This window comes from Talpa europaea (assembly GCF_964194135.1).
Source record: "Talpa europaea genome assembly, chromosome: 16".
Taxonomy (NCBI): domain Eukaryota; kingdom Metazoa; phylum Chordata; class Mammalia; order Eulipotyphla; family Talpidae; genus Talpa; species Talpa europaea.
Genome location: NC_140084.1, coordinates 37770622 through 37794784, shown reverse-complemented (window position 1 = coordinate 37794784; position 24163 = coordinate 37770622). Strand labels below are relative to the sequence as shown.

At 49.4% G+C, this 24163-nt stretch overlaps 1 protein-coding gene across 1 annotated transcript in view; it reads right to left on the bottom strand.

Annotated features, from left to right (window-relative positions):
• Positions 1-3212: 3212 nt before the first annotated feature.
• CNGB1 (cyclic nucleotide gated channel subunit beta 1) overlaps positions 3213-24163 on the bottom strand; it is a gene marked incomplete at its 5' end in the record, with an annotated part of 57998 nt that continues 37047 nt past the window's right edge. The window contains 10 exons of the mRNA XM_084256865.1: positions 3213-3582; positions 6173-6386; positions 14286-14432; positions 14656-14774; positions 17543-17626; positions 17722-17819; positions 19146-19305; positions 20005-20146; positions 21878-22000; positions 22845-22909. Of these exons, the coding sequence (XP_084112991.1) occupies positions 3301-3582; positions 6173-6386; positions 14286-14432; positions 14656-14774; positions 17543-17626; positions 17722-17819; positions 19146-19305; positions 20005-20146; positions 21878-22000; positions 22845-22909 (1434 nt within the window). The 3' untranslated portion in view covers positions 3213-3300. The remainder of the gene's footprint in view (positions 3583-6172; positions 6387-14285; positions 14433-14655; positions 14775-17542; positions 17627-17721; positions 17820-19145; positions 19306-20004; positions 20147-21877; positions 22001-22844; positions 22910-24163) is intronic.

The window sequence follows — 24163 nt, the reverse complement described above, 5'->3', positions numbered from 1 at the left end:
CTCGTGCAGGTTTGATGGGGTGTGTCACAGGAAACCCCTCCAGCAACAGGAGTGCAGGATGGATTCCAGCCCCGTGGTGTCTGCAGATCAGCTAGGGAGCGAGTGCAGAAATACACTTAACTTTTCTTACCACAGTGTTTACCATTCTCATCCATTTCCAAAATGAAGCCACAAGTCAGGAACACTTGTCTAAATGCTTTAATTAAAATGCACTCTGATGGGCCTGCCCGGTGGCGCAGCGGTTGAGCGCTGGGTTGCGAAGCGGCCCGCGGCATCTGCGGCGCCGGTTCGATCCCCGGCTGCTCCCCGGCCACCGGAGGAGGGTCCCACATGGCGCGCAGACCTCTCCTGCCGCCCGCTGCTCCCCTCAGCAGTGTACTTCGGTCCTTCTGCCTACTCTGCTCCCTGCTCTGGCTCTGGTGAATTCTCTCACCCTCCCGTGCTTCTGACTGTACCCAGTGCATGTATAAACAAAAAACAAACAAACAAATAAATAAATAAAACATGCCTCTATTAAAAAATAAATAAAAAAAATAAATAAATAAATAAAATGCACTCTGATATGATGAAAGCCAGACTGTAAATGCAGTATTCATGTTTACTAAGAAAACAGAGAAAACTATTCCAGGTAGTGGAATACATTTTGATAATAGCATTTTAAATAGGTTCTAGGTTTTGGATCTCATTTAAAATAGTGATGTAATTAACAAAACAACTTGCTATTTACTTTCTACTGAAATGCAAGACATGATGAGCCATTTTAAATGAGTAGAGGTTCGATAAACATCAATAAAGGGCCTGTTTCAGCTGCAGAATTTCAGAATCACTGTCTTCCTGAACTGTGCCAGCCACACGTTGGTCACCAACCAGTCCAATTCTACTTGGGGCATAAGACCAGCCTCAAATTCAATTTATCTACTATCCCAGTTTTATGAAAGTGTCAAGTTTAATGAGATAGTTCAGTGAAATTAAGACACTGCTAATCTCATTTCAAAATCAATTTTTCTCTCTAGTACAATTTTCAGGAACCTCGAAAACCTCTTGCTTCATATAATAAGCAGCATATATTCAAGGGTTGATAGCTAAAGGTTGAAGTACATTCATATAAAAAAAAGATTCCTTATAAAATAGGATCTCACAGTGCAGGTGCCCTTGAAATGTTTTGCCATCTACTCTGAAGGGCAATACATTTACTTTATTGATGCATCAGAAATACTTGCTAGAATTGGAAGCATTCGCTATGCTTGTATCTCAGAATATGTCTTACAAATATGGGAATGGTAAAGGAAAAAAAAATTGCACAAACTGCCAGACTTCCCTTCTTTAAAAAACAGAGTTTACCAGTGAAATTATGTCTGTGTAAGATTTTTGGTTGCAGCAATATTTTTTTAACAGTGTGAGATGGGAAACAGCAAAGATGCCCATCAAAGGAAAAGCAGTGAAATGCTCTGATTTCTCCACACAACCAACTGGATTGCAGTCATTGAGACACCCTTATGTGCCAGGAAACAGAGACGCCCTTATGTGCCAGGAAACAACCTTCGAAAGAAATCAGGTGAAAAGTAACAGCAGCTTGAGTATGTTACCATTTGTGTCACAAAGAAATAAAAAGAGAAGGGAGCAAAAATGAATTTACACATTTCCTGTGTAAGCTCCAAAAATCACTCAAAGGATACAAAAGGGACAGATTAACAGTGGTTGCTTTCATGGAGGGGAATAGAGCAGTCGGGAGTCAGGGAGAATTTTTTCTGTGAAGGCTTTGCATCCATGTAAATGTGCTGTTACCAAACGAGAAGGAATTAATATAAGTCTTTTTAAAGGATAAAATAATCACATCCATTATTGTTCTATTCCATATGACGATTACTCAGATCATGAGATGTGTCATTGAAAAGACAGATCTGTTTGTTACTCTGGGATTTAGTAATGTTTAGGCCAGCCTGGGAGCTTCCATATTGTTTAATTTTTTTCAAAGGAGAAGTGAGTGTTCTGTTATTAGCTTGATGAGCAAATAACACACATTTACAAGCACCCTTCTGCAGTTTGCAATGTTCCGTAATTTTATATAAAGTGGGCAGCACCCATTGGAATGGCAGACCTTTTGGGTCTATTGATGTTGGTGGAAACAAATGGTCCAATACAAGCTTTTGTGTTTAATCACCCATTCCCCTAAGCATCAATCAATATGCAAATAAAATCTTCTCAATAAAATATTCATTGACTGAATGACTTTTTCCTTCTTGTTTTGAATCATAAAAGCAGCATGACATGATCTGGAGAAAGCTCGGAAGCTTACGCTGTGAGATTTCTTTCATCTTCTCAGATTAATTGAAGTCTCTACCATCATCTCTATGCAAGGGTGTCAGAAAGAAGCAATAGATTAATCCGTGCAGATGAGAGTGGGGTGACAGGCAGAAGGGTGTGCCCAGAATCACTCACAGCTCCTTGCCAACAAGCCCTTTCCATTTAATCTGTTCTGAGATAATGGTGTCCACTCTGAAATGAGCAGAGTCTGGGGGCGATCAAGTTCTCAACACCCTAACCACGCCTAATGTGACTGCCCGGCAAAGATAAATGACATGGGCGGATGGGATCAGGTTTGCTATATCCCCCCTTAGCCAAACCCAGTACATTTCTGCCAGAATGTTTCCTACCCTTGAATGGAAGGAGTCAGCGGTGAAGGAGAAACCCCCAAGCACTCAATACCCCTTCAATTCTCCAGCAAAGCTACGGATAGGGGCTGGAGTCCCATTCTGTTTTCTGCCTGTGAACTTTTAGAGCAGGAAAGAATTTTTTTTTTCTTAAAAATAATAGCTGTGGGGGCTCCCTGGTAGTGCAAGGGGTTAAGACACAACCTATGAAGCTATCTGCAGCCACTGCAGCACGAGTTCGATCCCCAGTCAGGGAGGTACCCACATGGCGAGGCAGACCTCTCCTGTCTTGCCCGCTGCTCCCCTCAGCAGTGTATTTTCGTAGATCCGCATGTTCTGCTCCCCACTCTGTCTCTGGTGAGTCCTCTCACCCCCGCACCTCTGGCCTGTACCCCAGTTCTTCTATGCATAAATAAATAAATCTTTAAAAAAAAGATAACAGCCATGGAGGGAGGTAGGGCTCTCAAGGGAGGGGCTGGAACACTATACGAGTTGATATCCAGATCCACCCTGGAAGAAGCTGAGGTCAAGGCAGGAATGTTGGTGGCCACTACTGACAACAGGCGCCTTGGCCTGGGGCATGGATCGGGGGTGTGCAGCAGGGGCGGACCCCAAGTTGCACCTGCCAGTAGCTGTGGTGGCGGTCACCTCATTCCGTGTCCTTCTTCTCCTCCGGGATCTCCACCGACAGGGTCTGTTCGCCGGGGTCCGGGCCGGGGCTCATGTGAATCCGAACCGAGTGCTCCTGGGGTCCAGTCGCCCTCTCCCCTCCTCCCTCTGGCTTCTGAGAGGAGGCAGGTGGTGGTGAGCGCGGGGCTGGGGCTTCTGCGGGCACAGGAGGCGCGGGAGGCGCAGGAGGTGCTGGAGGTGCGGGCTGGCCCGGGGCAGCAGCCTGGCCAGCTTCTCCACCATCGCCCTCTGAGTTCTTGGCCTGCAATCCAGAAAGGGTGACGTATGAGACAGAGAAGACCCGAGGGTTCTTAGAAGGGCCAGGACATCTCTGTTCTCGCCTTCTCGGACTGCCCCAGTGCAAGGAGGGGGATCGTGTACCACACAGGGGGTAGGAGCCCATTAGGGTTATTTGGCAGAAACCGGGTATTATGGAAAGTTTAAGAATGCCAAGCCCTGGTTGGATTTGGAGGGAATCGTGGGACTATCTCAGGCCTCAGTTGAATTGCAGAGCTGGGCCCTTGTGTTTAAGCCTCTGAGCTTTTGAAGGAGGAGAGGCTGTGACTAGGAACCCCCCAACCCCCTCAGCCTTGGCAACACTGAGCTCCCCGCCCTGCCCACCCACAAATGAATGCTCTTGGGTGAATGAAAGAAACTTGAAGCCAACCAGGGAAAAGCTGACGAAGGCAGGAGCTGTTATGGCTCCTTCTGGAAGCTCTCAAAGGTGGAGACCCCCAGGGGTAGAATGGGCTGGGGACCAACTGGCACTAGGCTGGACTCAGCCCCCTTCAGCGCCCTGTTTGGGGACTTGGTGGGACCCCAGCCTCCAGCCTGCTGGTTCCCATGAGAGCCGGTGGCTGTCTGTGTATCTTTGCGGACACCCGCTCTGTCTGACTCCATGGAGGAAGCTGGGGGGGCGGTGACACCAGAGGAGGGGGTCCGAGTGGTCCACAGCCATCCAACACCCGCCTGAGCAGTGATAGAGCATTTAAGGCACCCCTGAAGTTGACTCAAGTCATAGGGCATTAAAGGAAGGGCAGTGGAGCGGGGACCCGAGGCAGCTTTGGGGACCTGCTACCCTTGTCCCATGTTTCTCTAGGTCTTGGGGTACCTGTTCCCCTCCCCTGTCCACCTGAACACTCAACACACACTTCCAGGGCAGAATGCCCAGACGGGGCGCATTTCAGGACTTCTGGCAGCGTCCGGCTGAGACGGAGCCCGGAGCCCCCAGGGCAGGCTGCTCAGGTGCCTCACCGTGTTCCAGTGCTTTCCTGAGAGGTGTCCTGCCCCATGCCTACAACCCTGGCTGGCACCCTGAGTAATGTGGTGTTCAGAAAGCTTGAGGGGCTTCCCCAGGCGACAGAGCTGGTGGCGACAGAGCCAGGATTGGGGCCTGAGTCTTTAGACTTGCTGTTTCAGAGCCCCTTGCGCTCGCACCTGGTGCCCGGGCTGTTCTCAGTTGCAGGTGGGTGAACTTTCCGTAGAACATGTGTGCAAATTTCATCTCCAAGCTGCCTCAACACTTCAGAGCCACAAGTCCTGCTTCAGAGGAAGCCTCTGGCTGCCCTGAGGCTTGGAGCTCATGCCCACTCAGTCCCACTGAAGACCCCAACTTGCCAGCCCGACCTTGGCCCTGACGGGTGTTGAGTCAGGCACTCACATCTGCCCCGAGTCCAGGGCCACGGGGGTGGGGGGCTGAATCTGGAGAATGTCTTAGAAGCCCAAATGTCATCGATAATCACTCATCAAACTCCTGCCATCAGGTGGCCTTTGGACAGGTGCCACACTGTGACAACAGTCTAGCTGAGACTGAGTTCACGGGATTGCTGCCCCGTCCTCGAAAGAGGCCTTGCCACTGAGCGCCTGCCGGGCCCCACCCCCAGTTCCCAGCAGCCTCCCCGAAGGACGGTCATGAACAGCCATAATTAGCGCAATCATTCTAATTGGCGTTCTTGGCATTAGTCACAGACAAGAGTCCCAGAACTAATTTTAAAATTCCCTTTGGATTTATGGGGGTAGGGGCAGACAGCACTGTGCCTGTTGGCAGGGCTTTCTCCTTTCAAATCTTTTAAATTGTCACAGACACGATATTAAATATGAGAACATGACTGCCATCTGGGGAGGGACATTCCCTGCGCAAAGCAACTGTTCCTGCCTCTGCCACAGCAGCAGGACTCCCTTTGGGGAACCCCCCCCCTCCAACTCTCAGACCAGGCGAGGCATGTGAGCCAGGCCTCTCCAGAGCACCCCACTGAATGGCCCAGGAATTGACCTATAACCCAGTCTGGCCAAGGGCAGTGAACCTGGGATTTTTGTCTGGAATCACCGGGTCCACTTTTTACAATGGTGTGAAAGCAACATGGATTCAGTAGGTTGGGCTAAAGCTCAGTACGTACCGAACCATGATGTTCGGTGGGGAGGTGGCAAATGCATTATTTTTAGCCTAAGGTGGATGGTTTATCAGGAGAAGCCTCATCGCGAGGCTTTATATAAAATGGGGCTTGTTCTGTTGCAGTTGCTAAACTGGAAGGATGCAACCCTTGAGCTCTTGGGGGCCTGCCTCTTGTGGGAGCAGGGGGGCATCACTGAGAAAGCTGGGTGCTAGATGCCAAAGCCAGCCATTGGCATTGTGCAAACTTCTGGATCTAGCCTTGCCAAGCTTTGCAGTCCTTAGCCCAGTAAATTCCTTGTTTTCTCAAGCTAATTTGAGTTGCTGTGTCACTTGCAACCAGACAAGTTCTGATTAATATAAAAGGGGGAGCATTAAATGTATGGTCCACTCTGGGAGACCCCAGCTCTCTGGCTAGCACACAGCTGAAGTGGATGGGAGGGCTGGGCGGCCGCCAAGTTACCTGTTCCAGCAACTGTTGCTGTCTTGCTGCCGCTTCCAGCGCTGCCAGTTCTTTGAGTCGAGCTCGGAGGTGGGCAAGCTTGCCACCCTTCCCTCTGGCGCCCCTTCCTGCTAGAGCCAGGGCGGCATTGAAGAGCTTGGGAGTGCCGGTCCGTGGCGGGAGGATAAGCACACTTTTCTTCTCTTCTTTGGACTTGTTTTTCTTCAGCATGCGCCTGAAAGAAAGCAGCCTCTGCTTATATCACGTGCTTGCTCTGCGAGAGGAAATAAGGTGCGTGTGCACGGACTTCATGGTGGAGTTGTGTGGCAGGGTTGTTTTGCTAGCGATTTTTCAATGCTTTTTCTGGAGCAAGAGCCGTGCTCAGTGTTTTATGCCTAGTGTCTCGCTGAGTGATGGAATAACCACATTGACATGGGTCTTATTGTCTGCAAGAAACTCAAGCTCAGAGAGGTGGAGTACATTCTCTGAAGTCACACAGTAAAACACTGATTCCATTTTTAACATATGGAATCAGAAATAGGATGCCCGGATGAAAAGGGCCCAAAACTTTTGCTTCTTTTTCTTCTGCTTCCTAGTCATTTTGCCATCAGCACCATTTTCCATGGGTCCTGTCAGACCCATGCTTATCCCCAACAGGTGACCCTGTGATCTTATTTCTGGAGTTCATGCCTCTGTGTGATCCTCTTGGCTTGAAGGGAAGTGGGACATGTGACTTGCTCTCGGCCAACAGGATAGAGCAAGGTGCTGAACATCACTTTTGTGAATATCACATTGGATTGTCTCCCTGCTGGCTTTGATGATACAAGTAGCTGAGGGGAGGGGAGAGAGGGAGGCCCAACTGGCAGGAACCTGAGGGCAGCCACCAGCCAACACCCAGTTAGGAACGGAGACCCCCAGTCTTACAACCACAAGGAACCAACTCAGCTACCCTCTGCCGATGAAAACTTGAAATGAGACTCAGCTCTGATCAACACCCTGATGACAGCCTTGGAACAGACCCATCTACACTGTGCCTAGACTTCTGATCCACAGAACTCTGAGATAAGACATCTATGTGGGTTTACAAAATAGACAAATGGATCAAAAAGTTGTGGTATATTTATACAATGGAATATTACTGAGCAATCAAGAAAGAAAACCCATAGCATTTGCGGCAACGTGGATGGACCTGGAAGGGCTTATGCTAGCTGAAATTAGCGAGAAGGAAAAAGATAAATATGGAAAGGTCTCACTTATATGTGGAATACAAAGTAAGCAAACAAAAAATCAAGGAAAAGTCGAAACTAGCAAACGGACTGCAGAACCGAGGCATATAGCAAAGCAGAGGGTGTGATGGGGGCAAAGCAGGGGAGGAATAAACACAGAGGAATACAGTGATGGTTCTTGAGTAATATGGTGGCAGGAGAACTATAAGGACTACAACGATGTAAGAAAAAAATTTTAATGAATAAATAAAATTATAAAACAGAAATCTTTGTGGGGTTTAGCTGCCGAATTTGTGTTGGTATTGTTTTGTAGCAATAGGTAACTGGTACTCTGTCATTTAAGTCTCCCAGTCATCTTCGGGGATGGGTCCTGTTATTCTCCCTCATTTCAAATGAGGATCTGGAAGTCCAGAGAGAGTAACTTTCCCAAGGCCTCACATCTAGGAAGCAGCAGAGCAGATTCCAACCCGCACCTCTGACCCCAGCACCCCAGATTGTAATGGTCACAAAGCAACATCATGGTCACTACCTTCTAAGACACTGACAATACTCCTGTGACATGGGAAAGATTAGGATTATTGCACCTATGACAGTTGGGGAAACTGAGGCTCAGAGTGGCAGGGAGCAACTTGCCCAAGATTGGTAGGAAGTAGCAAAGGCGGAGCCACAGCCCAGATCTAAATGCAATACATCACCCTGCTTCTCTAAATTAGGATAGAATTTCCCATCAGACAGCCCTGGCCTTTTATAAGGAATTTTTCACGCTACAAATACATAATGAGTAGTTTGATTCAAGAACAAATGACTCTGGCTTGCAATCTATCTAGCGGGCCTATGCCATTAATTGGCAAATTCATTCATCAGGGTTCCAGCAAAACTTGTTTGTTTAAAAATGAGCCATTACTGGCTGCTTATCTAATCCGAGGCAATGGATTTAAATTGTGCATATTGATATTAATTGCCCAAGACTTGCATTTTCTAGCCTGGGCCCTGCAGGAGGACACAAACATGGTAATTCATCAGAGGCCTCTCACAGGCCTGGCACTGCCACCTGTGTCACTGGAGTCCATAACTCAGAGCACGCTGGTCTGTGGGGAGGCTCAGTGGGTTATTGAAATGACATGCTGATCGCTAATGGCTGTCTCTGTTTAGAAACATTGAGCTGGCTTCTGGAACCCATCCAGATAAATCCAGGAAATTGATCCTCATTTTCAGATGGTATATGCTTCCCTACAATTAGGATTGAGCTCTTGTCCCCAGATAAAGTAGCTGGCAGGAGAGCTTTTTGCCCCAGGATGGTCAAACCAGAGAGCCGAGCACTTTACTTAGTTGGGTCCCCCATCTATAAAGCGGGGAGCTTGGACAAAATCTCATGCATGACTCTTGCCAACCCAGATGTGCCTCGGCCCTGTGGCTCTCAAACCACACCTCTCCTTTCAAGGGCACGGCCCGTCCATGACCTTCTGCCTCTCTCCTGGAGCTTGCTTGTCTAGAAAGCCAGCCTCTCTGATGAATCTGCCAAGACCCCCAGGCCCAGGGCCTTCATCCTACAAATTACACTAGCCCTCGACCTTCTCCAGCACCGGGCGCAGGCTCACCACCCGCACAATCAGGCCTCTTCAGAATTCCAGCTGATTTGCAAACCTTTGCCTAACCAGCAAGAGGAACAGAATGGCAGCTGAACTTGGCTTTGCTGAGACTTGCTCCTTCTACAGGGGAGCAGAAAGGGGGAGTGGGATCCTGGTGCCAATTCTCAGACATAAACAGTCCATTCTCATTATTCATGGTATTTAAGTTCCAGAAAGTGCTTGCAAACAACGCATTAGTGACTAGTGAACCATCGCTTCTGGGGAAATTACAGGGTTCATTTCCACCAGCCTCTCATCCCATTTTCATCAACCGATCAATACACAAGCCTGCCTCATGTGCGTTTGTTTAAAGTGTGTTATTTAATATGCGCTGTTGATTCATTCACATTGAGCTTGTGGTGGACAGCTCAATAACTCACTTCTGAGCCCACCGCAGCCTTCCTGCCCTTAGCACAACGCCTAAACTTGGAGGCCACTTGAAACAGTGCGATCACACACAACAACAACAAAGACTGAAAAACGTGGCACATAATGGCCCAGAAGACACATGTTTAGAGTGGGAGCAGAACCAAGAAGGCAGAGTGTCACCTGCTCAACCTCAGATGGGAGCGTGCCCTTTGGGTGTCTCTGTACATGCCCACGAGTGACTAGGGAGGCCCTCAGGTATTGAGTTGGGGGTTACAAAGACATTTTAGTGAGTAGGCGGATTACAAATACAAAATCTGCAAATAATGAGGATTGACTCTATTTCCCTCTCCCTTGGCCGAGGAGGGAGACGCGGGCAGATTCTGCGGGACAAGTTCAGAATGACCAGCCTTTGGAAGGGCCCAATGTCTTCCCTGAGAACAATCAGGTAACTCGAGTCACAGAGCAGCTTCCTTCCCTAGGGGACCCTTCTGTCTTGTGTGTGTTATATGCTGATGCCAAGGCTATATCCACTTGCCACCTTTGGGGGTTGCTAAAGGGACCCTGTAGAAGGGCTGAGTCCCATCCAATCACTCCTCTGTGTAAAATTCTGCCTATCTTCCCTATCATTAAGCGTAAAAGCCAAAGCCACTGTGAGGCTTCATCCACAAAGCTCTACAAATCTCATCCATGCTTGTCTGCACACACACTATGCCTGTTCCTCCTTGTGGCCTTTGCACATGCTGTTTCCTCTGCCTGGAATGCTTTTCCCTGCAGTCCCCCAGCTCACTCTCATTTCCTGCGACTGACTTGACTCAAATCACTCCCTCCTGGACTCTGTCTCCTAACATGGTTTTACTGTTTTCTCAGCCCTCATCCCCAGTGGATACATTATATAATCATTGTTACTCCACTAGAATGTAAGCTTTGTTTGCTTCCTGCTGAGTCCCCACAGCCTGGAATTATGACTCAATAAATTATTGTGCTACATGTGTGGATGTTGGTGAGTTTGTTCCCTTTGTCATCACCACTCTGTGTCATTTACTCATAGTGTCACCTCATAGGACAAAGCAAAAATTAAGAATATGTGATGAAAGGCAAGGGGGGAACAGATGTGTGGATTAAAAAGACTCTATCCAATTGAAAAATTCTAGAGTATATTTAATGGATAAAGAAGAGCTATTGTTATTGTTATTATTGTTATTGTTATTGTTAATATTGAGTACTCCCAAATACCAGGGACCCTACTGGAGAAATCCACATACATTATTTTGCTTAATCTTCTCAAAAACAAAGCCAGGACTTATTAGTCCTATTTTATAGAAATATATATGATTTGGGCCTCCCCTGGTGGTGCAGTGGTTGAGCACTGGGCTGCGAAACTGCCCACAGCCTCTGCAGCGCTGGTTCGATCCCCGGCCCCCGGCAAGGGTCCCACATGGCATGCAGACCTCTCCTGCCGTGGCCTCTGCTCCCCTCAGCAGTGTGCTTCATCAGTCTGCCTGTTCTGCTCCCCGCTCTGACTCTGGTGAATTCTCTCACCCTCCTGCACTTCTGACTGTACCCAGTGCTTGTATAAATAGATAAATAAATGTTTAAAAAAATAAATTTAAAAAAAAGAAAGAAATATATATGATTTTACAGAAAACAGACCAGAACGGTTAAGCAACTTTTTTACGGTCACACAGCCAGTGTCACACATGGGTGGGATTTGAGCCCTATCAGTCTCCCAAGCCTATCTGGGTTTTCTTCTATACCATGCTGCCTTCATCACTCAATTAAAATCTGATCTTATGTGGTACATATACACAATGGAATATTACTCAGCAACCAAAAAAGATAAACACATGCAGTTTGCAGCAACATGGATGGAGCTGGAAGGGATCATGCTCAGCAAAATAAGCCAGAAAGAAAAAGAAAAATACCGGATGGTCTCACTCATAGCAGGAATTTAGAAAAACCTAAATAAGGGACCAGGAAAAAGATTAATTAATACAAAGCAAAAATAAAAATCAACAAGCAACTATAAACCAGAGACAAACCACGGGGAGGGGGTGAGGGGAAGGGGAGAGGAAGGACTAGGGTCAAAATAAGGGGGGGTGCAATTGTATGGGGAATATAACCAAAATGATAATGCATACATTGTGCAAAAATGAAAACTGAATGGCCTCCCCGGTGGCACAGCGGTTGAGCGCTGGGTTGCGAAGCTGCCCGCAGCCTCTGCAGTGCCGGTTGGATCCCCAGCTGCTCCCCGGCCACCGGAGGAGGGTCCCGCATGGCGCGCAGACCTCTCCTGCTGCCTGCTGCTCCCCTCAGCAGTGCACTTTGTCAGTCTGCCTGCTCTGCTCCCCGCTCTGGCTCTGGTGAATTCTCTCACCCTCCCACGCTTCTGACTGTACCCAGTGCTTGTGTAAATAAATAATCTTTTTTAAAAAAAAATGAAAACTGATGTAAGAATTATATAAAATAAAATATTAAAAAAATAAAGTAGTCACTTCTCTTGATAAAAATTTTTTTTTTAAAAATCTGATCTTAAAGTTTCAAAACCAAAAAACCTGCTTTTCCAAAAAAAAAATCACCCATCCCAACACTACAAAACAGATGCACAAGGTTATATATTGCAGTGCTGTCTGCAACTGTAAAATATTGGAATACCCTGGTGGTCATGGGTAGGTATGTTCTCTGCAGCTGTCAAAATGAGGAAAATGAGGAATAGGAAGCTGAGCTGGTAGAGGATGTTTCCCAGGATTTGTTGCCACATGAGAAAAAGCAAAGTGCAAGAGCAAATCTACAGTACACAATCTTTTGTGTAAGACAGAAAGGGCAGTGAAATATCCACAGATCCGCCTATTTTGGGCCAAAGGAAAGTCAGGAGAGAGAAAGCAGACACTGGTGAGTTGGGCACCATAGGGGGTGGGCGGGCACAGGTGGGGGAGTCGGGACACTTCTCTGTGTATACTATTTTGTAGAATTTTGATTTTTGGTACCATGTTAATGTTCCACATTTTCAAAACAAACATACAAAAATCAACACAGATCGGGGTACCCAAAATGGAGCACAAACCAGAACACACAAGCCTAATTGTATTTCAAGTGAATTAAATAACCCATAAAAGGGAAGAAAAAGAGAACGTACCCAGAAAAGTTTGAACACAACACTTACATTATCTGTGTCAAATAAAAGACAACTTTCTTTATATGGTAAGACTGATCAAATGAATACTTGTTATGAGGATGAAAACAACCATGGAGAAGAAACATACAAATGTAGAAAGGGAGAGTAGATGGTGTTATATTAAAATAGAGACATGATAGACAGTTGATAGATGGGTGGATGGATGCATGGGTAGATTAGATAGACAGACAGACAGACAGCTCAATAGAAAGATAGATAGATAGATAGATAGATAGATAGATAGATAGATAGATAGATAGATAGATTTGATTGATAGATCCAGAAAACAGATGTGACTATACATTTCAGCATATGTGTCTACATGTGTGGGTATATACTTGGGTACATTTCCCAGCTCTGTCTCTGTTGGAGCCTAGTAACACCCCATAGTAATAAGCACACTTAGTATTCAGATATTGGTTTTTAAAACCATTCTCCTCTAAAAGGAATCAATCATCCTTGGAGAAATGGCCATTTCCAAGGGTGAGGCAGGAAAAGCAGGGATGAGGCTGGTGTCAAGCCCAAGCTGTGCTATAAGCAAAGCAGTGCCTGGACAGGTGGAGATATTAGCAAAGGGTCACAAGAGCCAGACTCAGGGGGTGCCCACTGGCCATATCTGGAGCCTTTGAACATCAAAATAATGATTGGGATAAGATACTGTAATACAATAGGATTGTAATATAATCAAAATAATGATTTAATAGGGTGTTCATAAGGTAACTCCATACTGATACAAGTAGAAAAATGAAAAAATTCTTGCCAAGAGTAGAAGGCTAGCTAAGAAATGCAAAAGGGGGCCTCCCTGGTGGTGCAAGGGGTTAAGATACAACCTATGAAGCTGTCCGCAGCCTCTGCAGCACACATTCGATGCCCCAGCCGGCCAGGGAGCAACCCACATGGCGCAGCAGACATCTCCTGTCTCGCCCGCTGCTCCTCTCATGAGTGTACTTCAGTCAGTCTGCCTGTTCTGTTTCCCCCTCTGGTGAAACCTCTCACCCCCCCCCCACACCAATGCAGAATGCTTGATGGGGTGAAAAAAATTATCATTCTACAGCCATCATGGTGATCCCTGATTTTGCAAAAACCTTCCGTAGATTCTGCAAGCAGAGGGAACAGAATGGGAACAGGATCTCTATGGCATCTTAAATGACATCCCATTAATTACTGATTCATTGTGAGAAGAAAAATAGTAACCCGAGAGTACAGAAAATTTAACCAAGTGATCAAGGTAAAAATTGTCAGTCCTAGGAAAAAACAGTGTCCTAGGCCTCTCAGTACACAGCACCGAAAAGGAGACAACACTTCTGAGTGTTTCCTGCCCCAAATGCAGAAGCAGAAGGTAATCATGAGAAAACACCAAATAAACTTAAGTAGAGGGGCATTCTTCAAAATAACTAGCCTGTCCCCTTTAAAGAAGCTGAAACCATTAAAGAAAGAGGCTGGAGAACTATCTGCCTAGAAGGAGACTGCAGCTCCCTGGGGACTTAGTGTAGCCCGAAGGCCCTCAGCTGGATGCAGGGATGGAAAAGGAGAATTAGACAAGCCCCTGGGGGCAATTAGCAAAATCTGAATATGGACAAGGGATGACAAAATAGTATGGTTTCAATATTGAATTTTCTGATTTTGATCTAGGCATGACTGAGCTCGCTAAAGGTTATGTAAGAGAAAGTTCTAGTCCTGCTAAAATGCACACAAAAAGTTAAATGGACTTTTTTTTAATAAGGAAAAAAAAAATGTACCTGGCCTTCTTTCGGAGTAACTTCTGAGACTCAGGATAATGCACCAAAATCTCATTCAGATCCTTCTTATCCAGAATGAAGAGGTTGGTAAAGCCGTGGGCCACCACGTTGGCCGTGCGCCGGTTGCCCCCACCGATAGCCAGCAAACTGGGGCAGAGAAAGGGGCAGGTGAGACCCTCAGGGGCTGCGGCTTTGACCCCACTAAATTCTTGACTTTACCTTGTCACATGCAGGCAAGGGGGGTGCACCCTGCCGTGTCAGCTGGCACCTGTGCAGCATTCTCAGATCCCATGAGGACAGGGTCCTATCGATGGTCCCCCACCCCCAACCTCAGCCCAGTCCCCCCATTTCACCCCAGTTCCCCTCTGACCTTATTTCTCCAAACACAGATCCGGCTTTCAGCGTCACCAGCACAGACTTGCCATCCGGGCCACCCAGGACCCGCACCTGCCCCGCCTGGATGATATACATCTCACGGCCTATCTCCCCCTGAAACAGAGAAGGGGGGCCCTCGTCATAGCCAAAGACTACAAAAGCAGCGGGAGAGGGTGCAGAGGCGGGTGGTACAGTGAGAAGGAACCTGGGCTGGTATCCAGCCCTGCTGTCTACACGGGATGTGGTGTGGGGTCAGACACTTCTTCCCTATGCCTCAGTCTCCCCATCTGTGAATGGAGGGCCGTGACCACCCCCAGCCTGCATGACCCACAGGTCTGTGGAAAGGAATTAGCTAGATGTGTTGTGAGGTGCAGGTGTGATCTGCAAAATCTTAATTGTATACCCTGTGGGGTGCCGACCAGTGCCTCATACAATAAATGGGCACCTGTGCCCAGCACACAGCACACCAGGGGCTCAGCAAGTATTTGCAAAAATTTGAAATAGGAATAAGCAATAATAATGTTCATGCTTACACAGCAATTCCTTGCACCAGGCACTGTTCTAAGTGTCTTATGTAGCCGAGCCTACTTAATCCTAACAGCCCACTGAGGCAGGGACACTTTGCCCAAGGTCAGAAAGCCAGGCCTACACAGAGCCAGGATTCAAGCCCAATGTCTGGTCCCAGACCTCATGGTCACCATGAATGGGAATGTGTTCCCCTGAAAGTCATATGCTCAAGTCCTAAGCCCCAGTTCCTCAGAATGTGACCTTACTTGGAAATAGGATCATTATAAATAACATTTGTTAAATTGTAGGAGGTTATACTGGAGTCAGGAGTGCCAACATGTTAATCTTGGACTTCCAGCCTCCAGAACTGTGCAACAATGAATTTCTGTTGTGTAAGCTTTCTGGTTGGTGGTCCATTGTTACAGCAGCCCTTGCAGACTAATACACAGGTCTAACTCTAAATTAAATCATAATGAATGAACGAATGGTTATTGAACTGCAGCTTGGACTGCAATCAGAAATACCCAGGCTGCTATGTACTTCCAATCCTCATGCCTTAGAGGTCCCTGCCCTTACCTGCTACCTGTCAGTCACACCTGGCACGTATAAAGGGAACAGACAGGTCAGGATTACATTTGTGATTCATTTGACAAATGTCTGGGCATCTCATAAATGCATGTGCTTCTTTAAAATAAAGGGGGGGCTCCCCTGGTGGCGCAGGCAGTTGAGCACAGCGTTGTAAAGCTGTCCGCAGCCTCTGCAGAGCGGGTTCAATCCCAGCCAGCCAGCGAGAATCCCACATGGCGCGGCAGACCTCTCCTGTCTCACCCGCTGCTCCCCTCAGCAGTGTATTTCATCAGTCTGCCTGTTCTGTTCCACGCTCTGTCTCTGGTGAATCCTCTCACCCTCCCGTGCACCTGGCCTGTACCCCGGTTCTTGTATGCATGAATAAGTAAATCTTAAAAAAATAAAAAAGAAGCTCTAAAAAAATTTTAAAATTAAAAAAAAGGAAGGAGGTTTCATTTCCCTGTTTCTGTGTCAAAGTTAACACAGCGTCAAAGTGGGTGAGACCTATGGAGCTTCCCCTCACCTCACTAACTAGCCTTGGATTGCCCCAGGATAGCCTGGGGTGTCTCTGTGAGACTGTCACTGAGCAAAACCAGACAGCAGAGGGCGCCATTCACACATTCACCAAGTACTCCAACTACCTGCAAGCTGATTCACTTTTCCTGGTCTGGAGCGAATTTTATGTTACCCACAAGGATGATTGCAACAGCAGAAGCACCTGCTCCATGCCAGGTAAGGTGCCAAACTCCTATGTATGTCCTATTCAGTTTTCACAACCACCCCATGAGGGAGGCCCTCGCAATATCCCCACTTTATCCATAAGAGAGGGCAAACTACCTGCCCAAGATTGCAGTGACTCCAATGTCAGACAGATCACTCTAATGTTCCCAAATATCTCTTGGACTCTCAGGCTGCAGCTTGAGAATTTTCAGCCTCCTGCAGCAACTTTTCCCCGGCCCTCTGCTTCCAGAAACTTCAAACAGCATGGATAGGTATTCCAGAGTCTTCCGGGGGTTGCGTGAACAATTATTTTCATCCCAGTACACACATCTAGTCTTATTAACAGCTTTTTAGTAAGAGGAATGAAAACTAGTTCTTCGCCCCCTCCCTCAAGCACTCACCAGGTGACCTTGATGAGTCTGACCTTGAATCCCAACGAGTGAGAACAGAAAGTGCCCCAGACACCACCTAACCCCAAGATTCAAACCCAAATGTTTTCCAGGCTCAGGGGGGTGATATAAAGGAGTGAAGTGGGCCTTGTGTGGGCCAATGGGGAGTGGCAGAGTCTGTGGCATCAGGAGAGATCATGACGTCCCTCCAGGGGCAGTGCCTTCTCCACTCCTGTTGACTCCTGTTATTTGGGACAGTGTGGCCCAGCGCTAGCAGATTTTCTGTTTTCAGCCAGAAACTGGATTGTTATGCGACATCTTCTAATTTTTAGAACTAATTCAACTTTTCTTTAAAAATAGGCATTTTAAAAAACCCACAAAACATGGTTCTGAAACCAGCATGGCCAGTCTACAACCCCTGGCCTGGCCCCAACCCTTCTTCCACCTGATGGGAGGGCCAGGCCGAAAGCAGTTCTACCTACACTGCTTTCCTACCTTTTAAGGCTCCCAACTTTCCTTTTCTGTAAAATGGGGTTCCTAGTGCTGACCCCATGGTCCCCCTAAGGGAAATGTAATGCAGATATAATGCAAAACTGCAAGCACATCCAAGTTCATTGCACAGAGCTGGACAAAGCCCCCTCGTGCCAAGCACCCAGAGCCCGGGACTCCCTGACCACATCGCAACTGCTCCGCACTCACCTTCTTGCACACGTAGTCGTTAGGCAGGTAGACGACAGAGCGCAGCCTCTTCAGCATGTCAAAGATCATCTGCCGGTCACAGCCCTGCCCCAGAGTGGGGAAAGGAGCCCCATTTAGAGGAAGGTGTGGGCTCTGGGTAGCCCAGGGCCCTGAGGGTGGGGTCGCCAGGATGGCACTACCTGGAAGAGGGCCACTTTGCTGACAATGTCATAGTTCACGTCGATGGCAAGGTCCAACCGCATCTTGTCTGGAAGCTGCACCATTAGCTCTGACTCATCTGCAAACAAGACCCTGGCAGAGGTCAGAGGTACAGCCAGGCGCAGGGTGAGTCTGCACTGGCTGGTTGGCTCTATTCCCTGTGGCTCCAGGTGAGGAGAGGACCCTCTCTCACCCTTGCTGATGTTTCTGCCAGGGACGTCCCTGTGCATCCCCCAGCTAACTCCTACTCATTCTTCAGAACCCAGTGCTAATGTCACCTCCTCCAGGAAGCCCACCCTTAAGATCCACCAAGTAGCAATTATGCAAGCGTCCTGTGCTGCAGTCCTTGTCACTCCCTTTATGGAAATTGTGGATGAACTGTCTTCCCTATTCACACCATAGAATGTTAGCAACAACTGTTTCTACAAAGTGTTTTACAAATATTATTTTATTAAATCCTCCTAGCAGCCCACGAGGTGCCTGCTACATTAACCCCCACTTTACAGACAAGGAAAGAGAGGCTCATTGAGAGCAGTGACTTATCCACAGCTCTGTAGTCCTGGGGGACAGAATCAAAACCCCCATCCAGGCCATGCAACTCCACAGTCTGCCCCAGGAGAGCAGGGATGGAATTGGCTTGGCCACAGTGGAGTCTGCAGGGCCCAGCAGAGAGCCTGGCATGGAATGAAAGTGGGTAACTGCAGACAGGAAATGTGCTACCTGATCCCAAACCCAGAGCCCCTCCCGCTGTGCCACCATTATTCAGGGGCCCAAGCACTGAGGCTGTGTGACATAAGGCAAGTCAGGGCCCTCTCTGGCCCTTCACATGTGCCCTTCTGAAAAGGAACAGCAATGCAGGTGTCACAAGGCTGTCACCAGAATGGAATGGGGCAACTGGGGGGAACACGCCTGTAAACTGTAGAGTCATGTGCACTAGCAGTGAAGGGTAATGGAGATTCTGCCATTCAGTGTCCACAGACTTGCCAATACCTGGCCCCGTATCCCACCCCAGCTGGCCAAACAACTTCAGAAGCAAAGTATAACATAAAGGTTACCAGATATATATCTGTCTACCCATCCATTCATCTGCAGAAAGAGGGTGGTGAGAGGGAGAGAATGCCTTCTCTCCTGATTTCGACCCCTCCTGTGTTTCCACCTCCGACGGGGATGCATTTCAAGGTGGGTACAGTGAGCTGGGACAGGGTGGATCTTCAGGGGTTTCCTGATTGCCCAACGTAGGGCACCTCAGGGGTCTCCCTGAACCCCTCTCACGTCTATGTTGGGGCTGCAGCCAGAGAGGCCCCAGTAGCCTGGGACTCAGGGACACAGGATGGGACGAGCCCAGGATGGCAGGCTTGGGGGAGTCGGTGGGGGGAAACCCCAGGGCCATGGGGCGCCATCTTACCCAGCATGCCTTGGGAGTGCCAGGTGTACTCGTACCAGGTCTTGACCCGGTTTTGCACAGACCTCGGGATCTTGTAGAAGTTCATGTACTTCACGGTGCTGTCCATGCAGCTGCGGTAGTAGGTCTGTCCCGCAGTGGCGGCCCCCACTACGTCTCTCATCTGGGGTGGGACAGGGGAGTTAAGGGGGCTGCTGGGCCAGAGTGGGCCAATGACCACACTTTGGGGATTTGGGGGGCAACTTTGTACAGACTAGGGGCATAAACGTGAGTGGTAAGGGAAATGGGGAGAAAGAGGAGACATGTGCCTGCACACAAAGGTTTGGTGAACAGAGGCAGCTCTGGCCCCAGCGTGGGGGTACCCTCTGCAGCCTCAAGCCCCCAGGTTGCAGAGGAGGGGGTGCCTCACTGCAATGGGCTGATTCTGGTGTAATGTAGCCCCTCCGTGCCAGAGGCCCTTTGACCTCAAGCTGGAAGACAGATGAACCCCATGCACTGCACGATGGTGGCCTCATGTACTGACCAGAATAGCAGATGCACCCCTACATGTGAGAAACCCCCCAGGACTTCTCTCCAAGGGAAGAGCCCAAATCCTTAACCTTTGCAGAAAACTATTCTGTTCAGCCATCCAACATATCCCTAAGGGATTGACATTTCAGCTGGGCAACCTCAGAGAGGGAGAGGACCTGGAGACCAGCACCCCATTTATCCAGCGGGGCCCAGAGTTCCAGGTGCCTGACTCCTGGGCCAGGGTTCTTTCCCGGGCTGGGTCCCACAGGAGAGAGCACAGATGATGACAGCAATGGGAAGGAGAAGGACCTGCAGGCAGGTGGGTGGGGAGCTACACTAGTGACCCAGCTACCTGTCCGATCATCACGGAGAAAGCAAAGACGCCCGTGAAATAGTTCAGCAGCTGGAAGACAATTTCAAAGAGAGTCTCGGGGTCAGGCAGCCCACCAATGGTGATGAGGGTCTTCACAGCCCAGTAGAAGCAGCGAACGTAACTAGGGACAGAAGAGAAGGTGTCCTTGGTCGTCACAGACCCCCCCCCATGACCCTGGGTGGCCTGACCGATAGATGTGCGTGGAGCCCCAAAGGAAAATACAAGGAGAACCACCTTTTAGGTCCAAGAATGTTCTGAGATTTGCAGCAAGAGCAGACCCTGGAAGACGCTGTCTGGTTTGGTCCTGACTCTTGCAGTTCCTGATGCCTGTGCTCCTAACATTTCCCACAATATCCTTCCAATATTTCAGTCTTTCCTTCGCTACCCCATCATGTTGGTTCCCAGAGCACAAGAGCTATGATGATGTTGGAAGACAGCTCAAGGCCCACCTTCCCTGTCTTCCCACTTTCCAGATGGTGAAGCTGAGGCCCCCAAAGGGCAAGGGAACACCCATGATCACCAGCTGGCAAGTTCCTGGAAGCCAGGGTGTCATCTGTTCCTTGGCAGAGGCCCACGAACCATCAGGAAGGGAGCTGTGGGTGAAGGGGGCCTGTGTGTGTGGTCAAAGGCTTAGGAAAAGCCTGAGCTTGGCCATCGTGAAGCAGCCAGAGCCACTCAAGCTCCTGTCCATACCTGCAGACCGTGCCTCCCAGCATGGGGTGAGGCTCACAAGGCCTCCAATCAGGCCAGTCCTGGTCAGCTGTCCTGGACCTTCCTGCCCTCTTATCAGGGCACTCGGCAGCCATCTGGAGTTGGCCCAGGTCCCTACACACCCATCTTCCAGGGTCCTTGCTCAGCTTCAAAGTCAAGAACATCAGCTAGTCGGGAAATAATTGTCCGCTCTGAGGATGACCCCAAACCAGCCCATGGCATTGGAACGTGGACTCTGGAGCCAGGCTGGCTGGGCTCAAACCCAGCTCTGCTGCTTTCTAGCAGAGTGACGGGACAAATTGCTCCATCTTGCCAAGCCTCAGCTTCCTTCTCCTGAAATGGGCCTGGCAATAGAACCTCCTTGGCAGGGTGATCATGACCACAAAAGGGAGGCTAGAGAGGGCCTGGCACATGGTGGGCTCTTGGTAAATGTCAGCGACCAGCAGCTCGCTGTCACTGGGCAGCCGCACGTCTGCAGGACACAAAGAACAGACTGGCCTGTGTCTCAAGAAGCTGAATGGGTAGGGGGAACAGGCACAGCCAGTGTGCAGTGGGCACGGGGAGGGGGACAGGGAGGTCATCGGGGAGCTGGGATGGGGGTCTCTGCCTCTGACTAGCTTCCAGGTCTGGAGCAAAGATCTGGCTCTCCCTGCACAGCATGACCACCTGGGTGAGGACATCTAAGGAGGGCCCGTCATGCCGGTTCTGGCCACCAGAGGGCGGGTGAGGCAGCCGTTGGCAGGACGGAGCTGGGGGCTCTCCAGATGCTGGGGTGTGGATGCAACGGGACCACCCACAGAAAAAAGACAGGAAAAATGCTGGACTTTCTCCCTCCAGCCTCTCCTGATTGGCGCACTCGCCATGGCAAGGGACATCCCTGAAGTTCTGTTTTTCACATGCGGTGAATTTGCCAACTCTACTAGGTTTGGGCCTGCTAAGCGGATCTTTGTAGCAGGGCTCGTTCATGTCCGGGTCCCAGCTGCCTGGAACGTGGCTGGTGCTCTGGCAGCATTAGCTTAGTGAAGACATGAGGACTTGGGCCTCATCGTGTCAGTGATTCCTTGGGAGCAAGGTGGCTTCAGCAACATGGTGCTGAAGTCTGTGTGCCCTGAATTTGGCCCCAGGAGGGTGACCAGCTCACCTATTTCCCACACCGTTGTAAACCCAGTGCGTGGAGCCGATGCCCTGGTAGTCCGATGCCCAGTAATACAGACAGGAGTTGACATGTAAACTGTAGAGCAGGTAGGCGGTGGTCCTGATCACTCTGCAGAAGACGAAAAGCATGAACGCAGCAGCCAAAAGGGTGGTGCCGGTCTCCCTCCCCAGGGGCCGGGACTGCAGGGAATAAGCCAGCCTTGCCCTCCCTCCATGCCCACGTTGAGATTGCCCCCTTGAAGCATCCTCCCTCCCAGCTGCCAGGCGGGATGGGTGCTGGCCCTGGGAGCACTCCGTGGCTGGGGTGGGTGAACTTCATGCTCTCTTGAGAGGTGCCAATTAGGAGTGGCAGTGCAGGAGCACAGTTGTTGCAAGGGGGACTGGAGTTGGCACAGAGCTCCCCACAGACAATTTGGGGCTCCAGTGAAGACAGGTGCCGAGGAGAGGGACAGACGGTGTGTGGAGAAGGGCAGCGCCATGAAATGTGGAGCAGAGCTTGTCCCTGAGCGTGACCTGACGGGTCTGGCACCCCATCCTTGGGTGCCCCTGATGGCCTACTGTGTCCTTGCAACTGTCACCCAATGTTTGAGCTGGGTGACGGGCGTCCATTCCCTTAAGGGAGACCAAAATGAGACCAGCTCCCTGGAAATGTGGGTGAGCCGGGCGTGTCAACCTATGTCTGTCCTCCTCACAATTGGGGGAAATGGGATAGTCCTGGTTCTCTAAAAAACAAACATCCCTTGGAGAAGAACCAGGAAGAGGCCCTGCTTCCGGTGGCAGCAGGGCCTGCCCGGCCAGGGGGGCTTGCGAGAGGAAGCGATGGGGGTAGAGAATGTCTGGCTCCATTCTCGCTGCAACGAGGCTCCATCCTCGATGTGAGTGCACATACGTGTGTGCCCATGTGCATGCCAGTGGTGTGCACACGTGTGTATGCAGGGATGGAAGAGTCTCACCTGTAAACGTAGGCTTTGCTGAGAATGGCTTCCAGGCGGTTGTTAAATTCAAAGAAGGCCAGGTACTGGGAAGAAGGACAAGGTATCAGGGTCACCCCTGCCCTGTGGGGTGGCTGTGCATAGCACCCCAACCCGGTCCCCACACCACGCTACCAGGCCTGAGGATGCTTTCTGCAGCCCCTGGAGGGAGGGTCCTGGAGAGCCAATGTTGACAATCAGAAGTCCTTACCCCTTGGGGCTCCATCACGAATCTGCTGAAAATCACAGCTCATCTTCCCACAGAAAGTTCATCTGCTAATCACACTCTCATAGTTGGTGCAATGTCAGGGGGCACTGGCCCTGAATCTTATCACGAAACTTTTAGGGGTCCAAGCACCCCCAGCTAAGGACCCTGTTTTTGATGGTTTTTTTGGTTGTTGTTTTTTAAAAGATTTATTTATTTATATAAGAATGGGGTACAGGGTCTCTCTCCCCTGGTGGCGCAGCAGTTGAGTGCTGGGCTGCAAAGCTGCCCGCAGCCTCTGCAGTGTATTTCATCAGTCTGCCTGTTCTGCTCCCCGCTCTGGCTCTGGTGAATCTTCTCACCCTCCCACGTTTCTGACTGTACCCAGTGCTTGTATAAATAAATCTTTAAAAAAAAATGGGGTACAGGCCAGATTTGTGGGAGGGTGAGAGGACTCACCAGGGACAGAGCGGGGAACAGAACAGGCAAGCTGATGAAATACACTGCTGAGGGGAGCAGCAGGCGTGACAGGAGAGGTCTGCTGCGCCATGTGGGACCCTCACCTGCTGGCCGGGATGGAACCGGCGCTGCAGAGACCGCGGACAGCTTCACAGCGTGGCACTCAACCACCTGCGCCACCAGGGGAGGCCCTGTTTTTGATGTTTTTGTATAATGAAAATAATTCTACAAAGAAACAGCATCCCTGACACCCCCCACTCATGCTGTCCTATGGCTCATTCGTGATGATAAAAGTGTAGTAACAACCGCTCCTCTTGGCCAGGGCCTCTAATGGCCCTGCTTCCCAGGCATCTCTGTATCACATATTTACACAGGCACTGAATTGGCACAGGGAGTCCAATAACTTGCCTCAAAGCACCCTGCTGGTAAGTGTCAGTATTTGAACCACATCTGACCCCAAAGGGCAAGCTCTTTGCATCACGCTACACCCCCTCTAGACCTCTACACACAGGCTTTTCGATGTTTGGAAATAACATCGATGCCATAAGCATCATCTCTGTATTGGTCCTAATTTCCATCCAGAGTTTGCACTGACTGCAGAAGGACCTTGGACTTGGGCCCCTCATGTGAGTCTGGA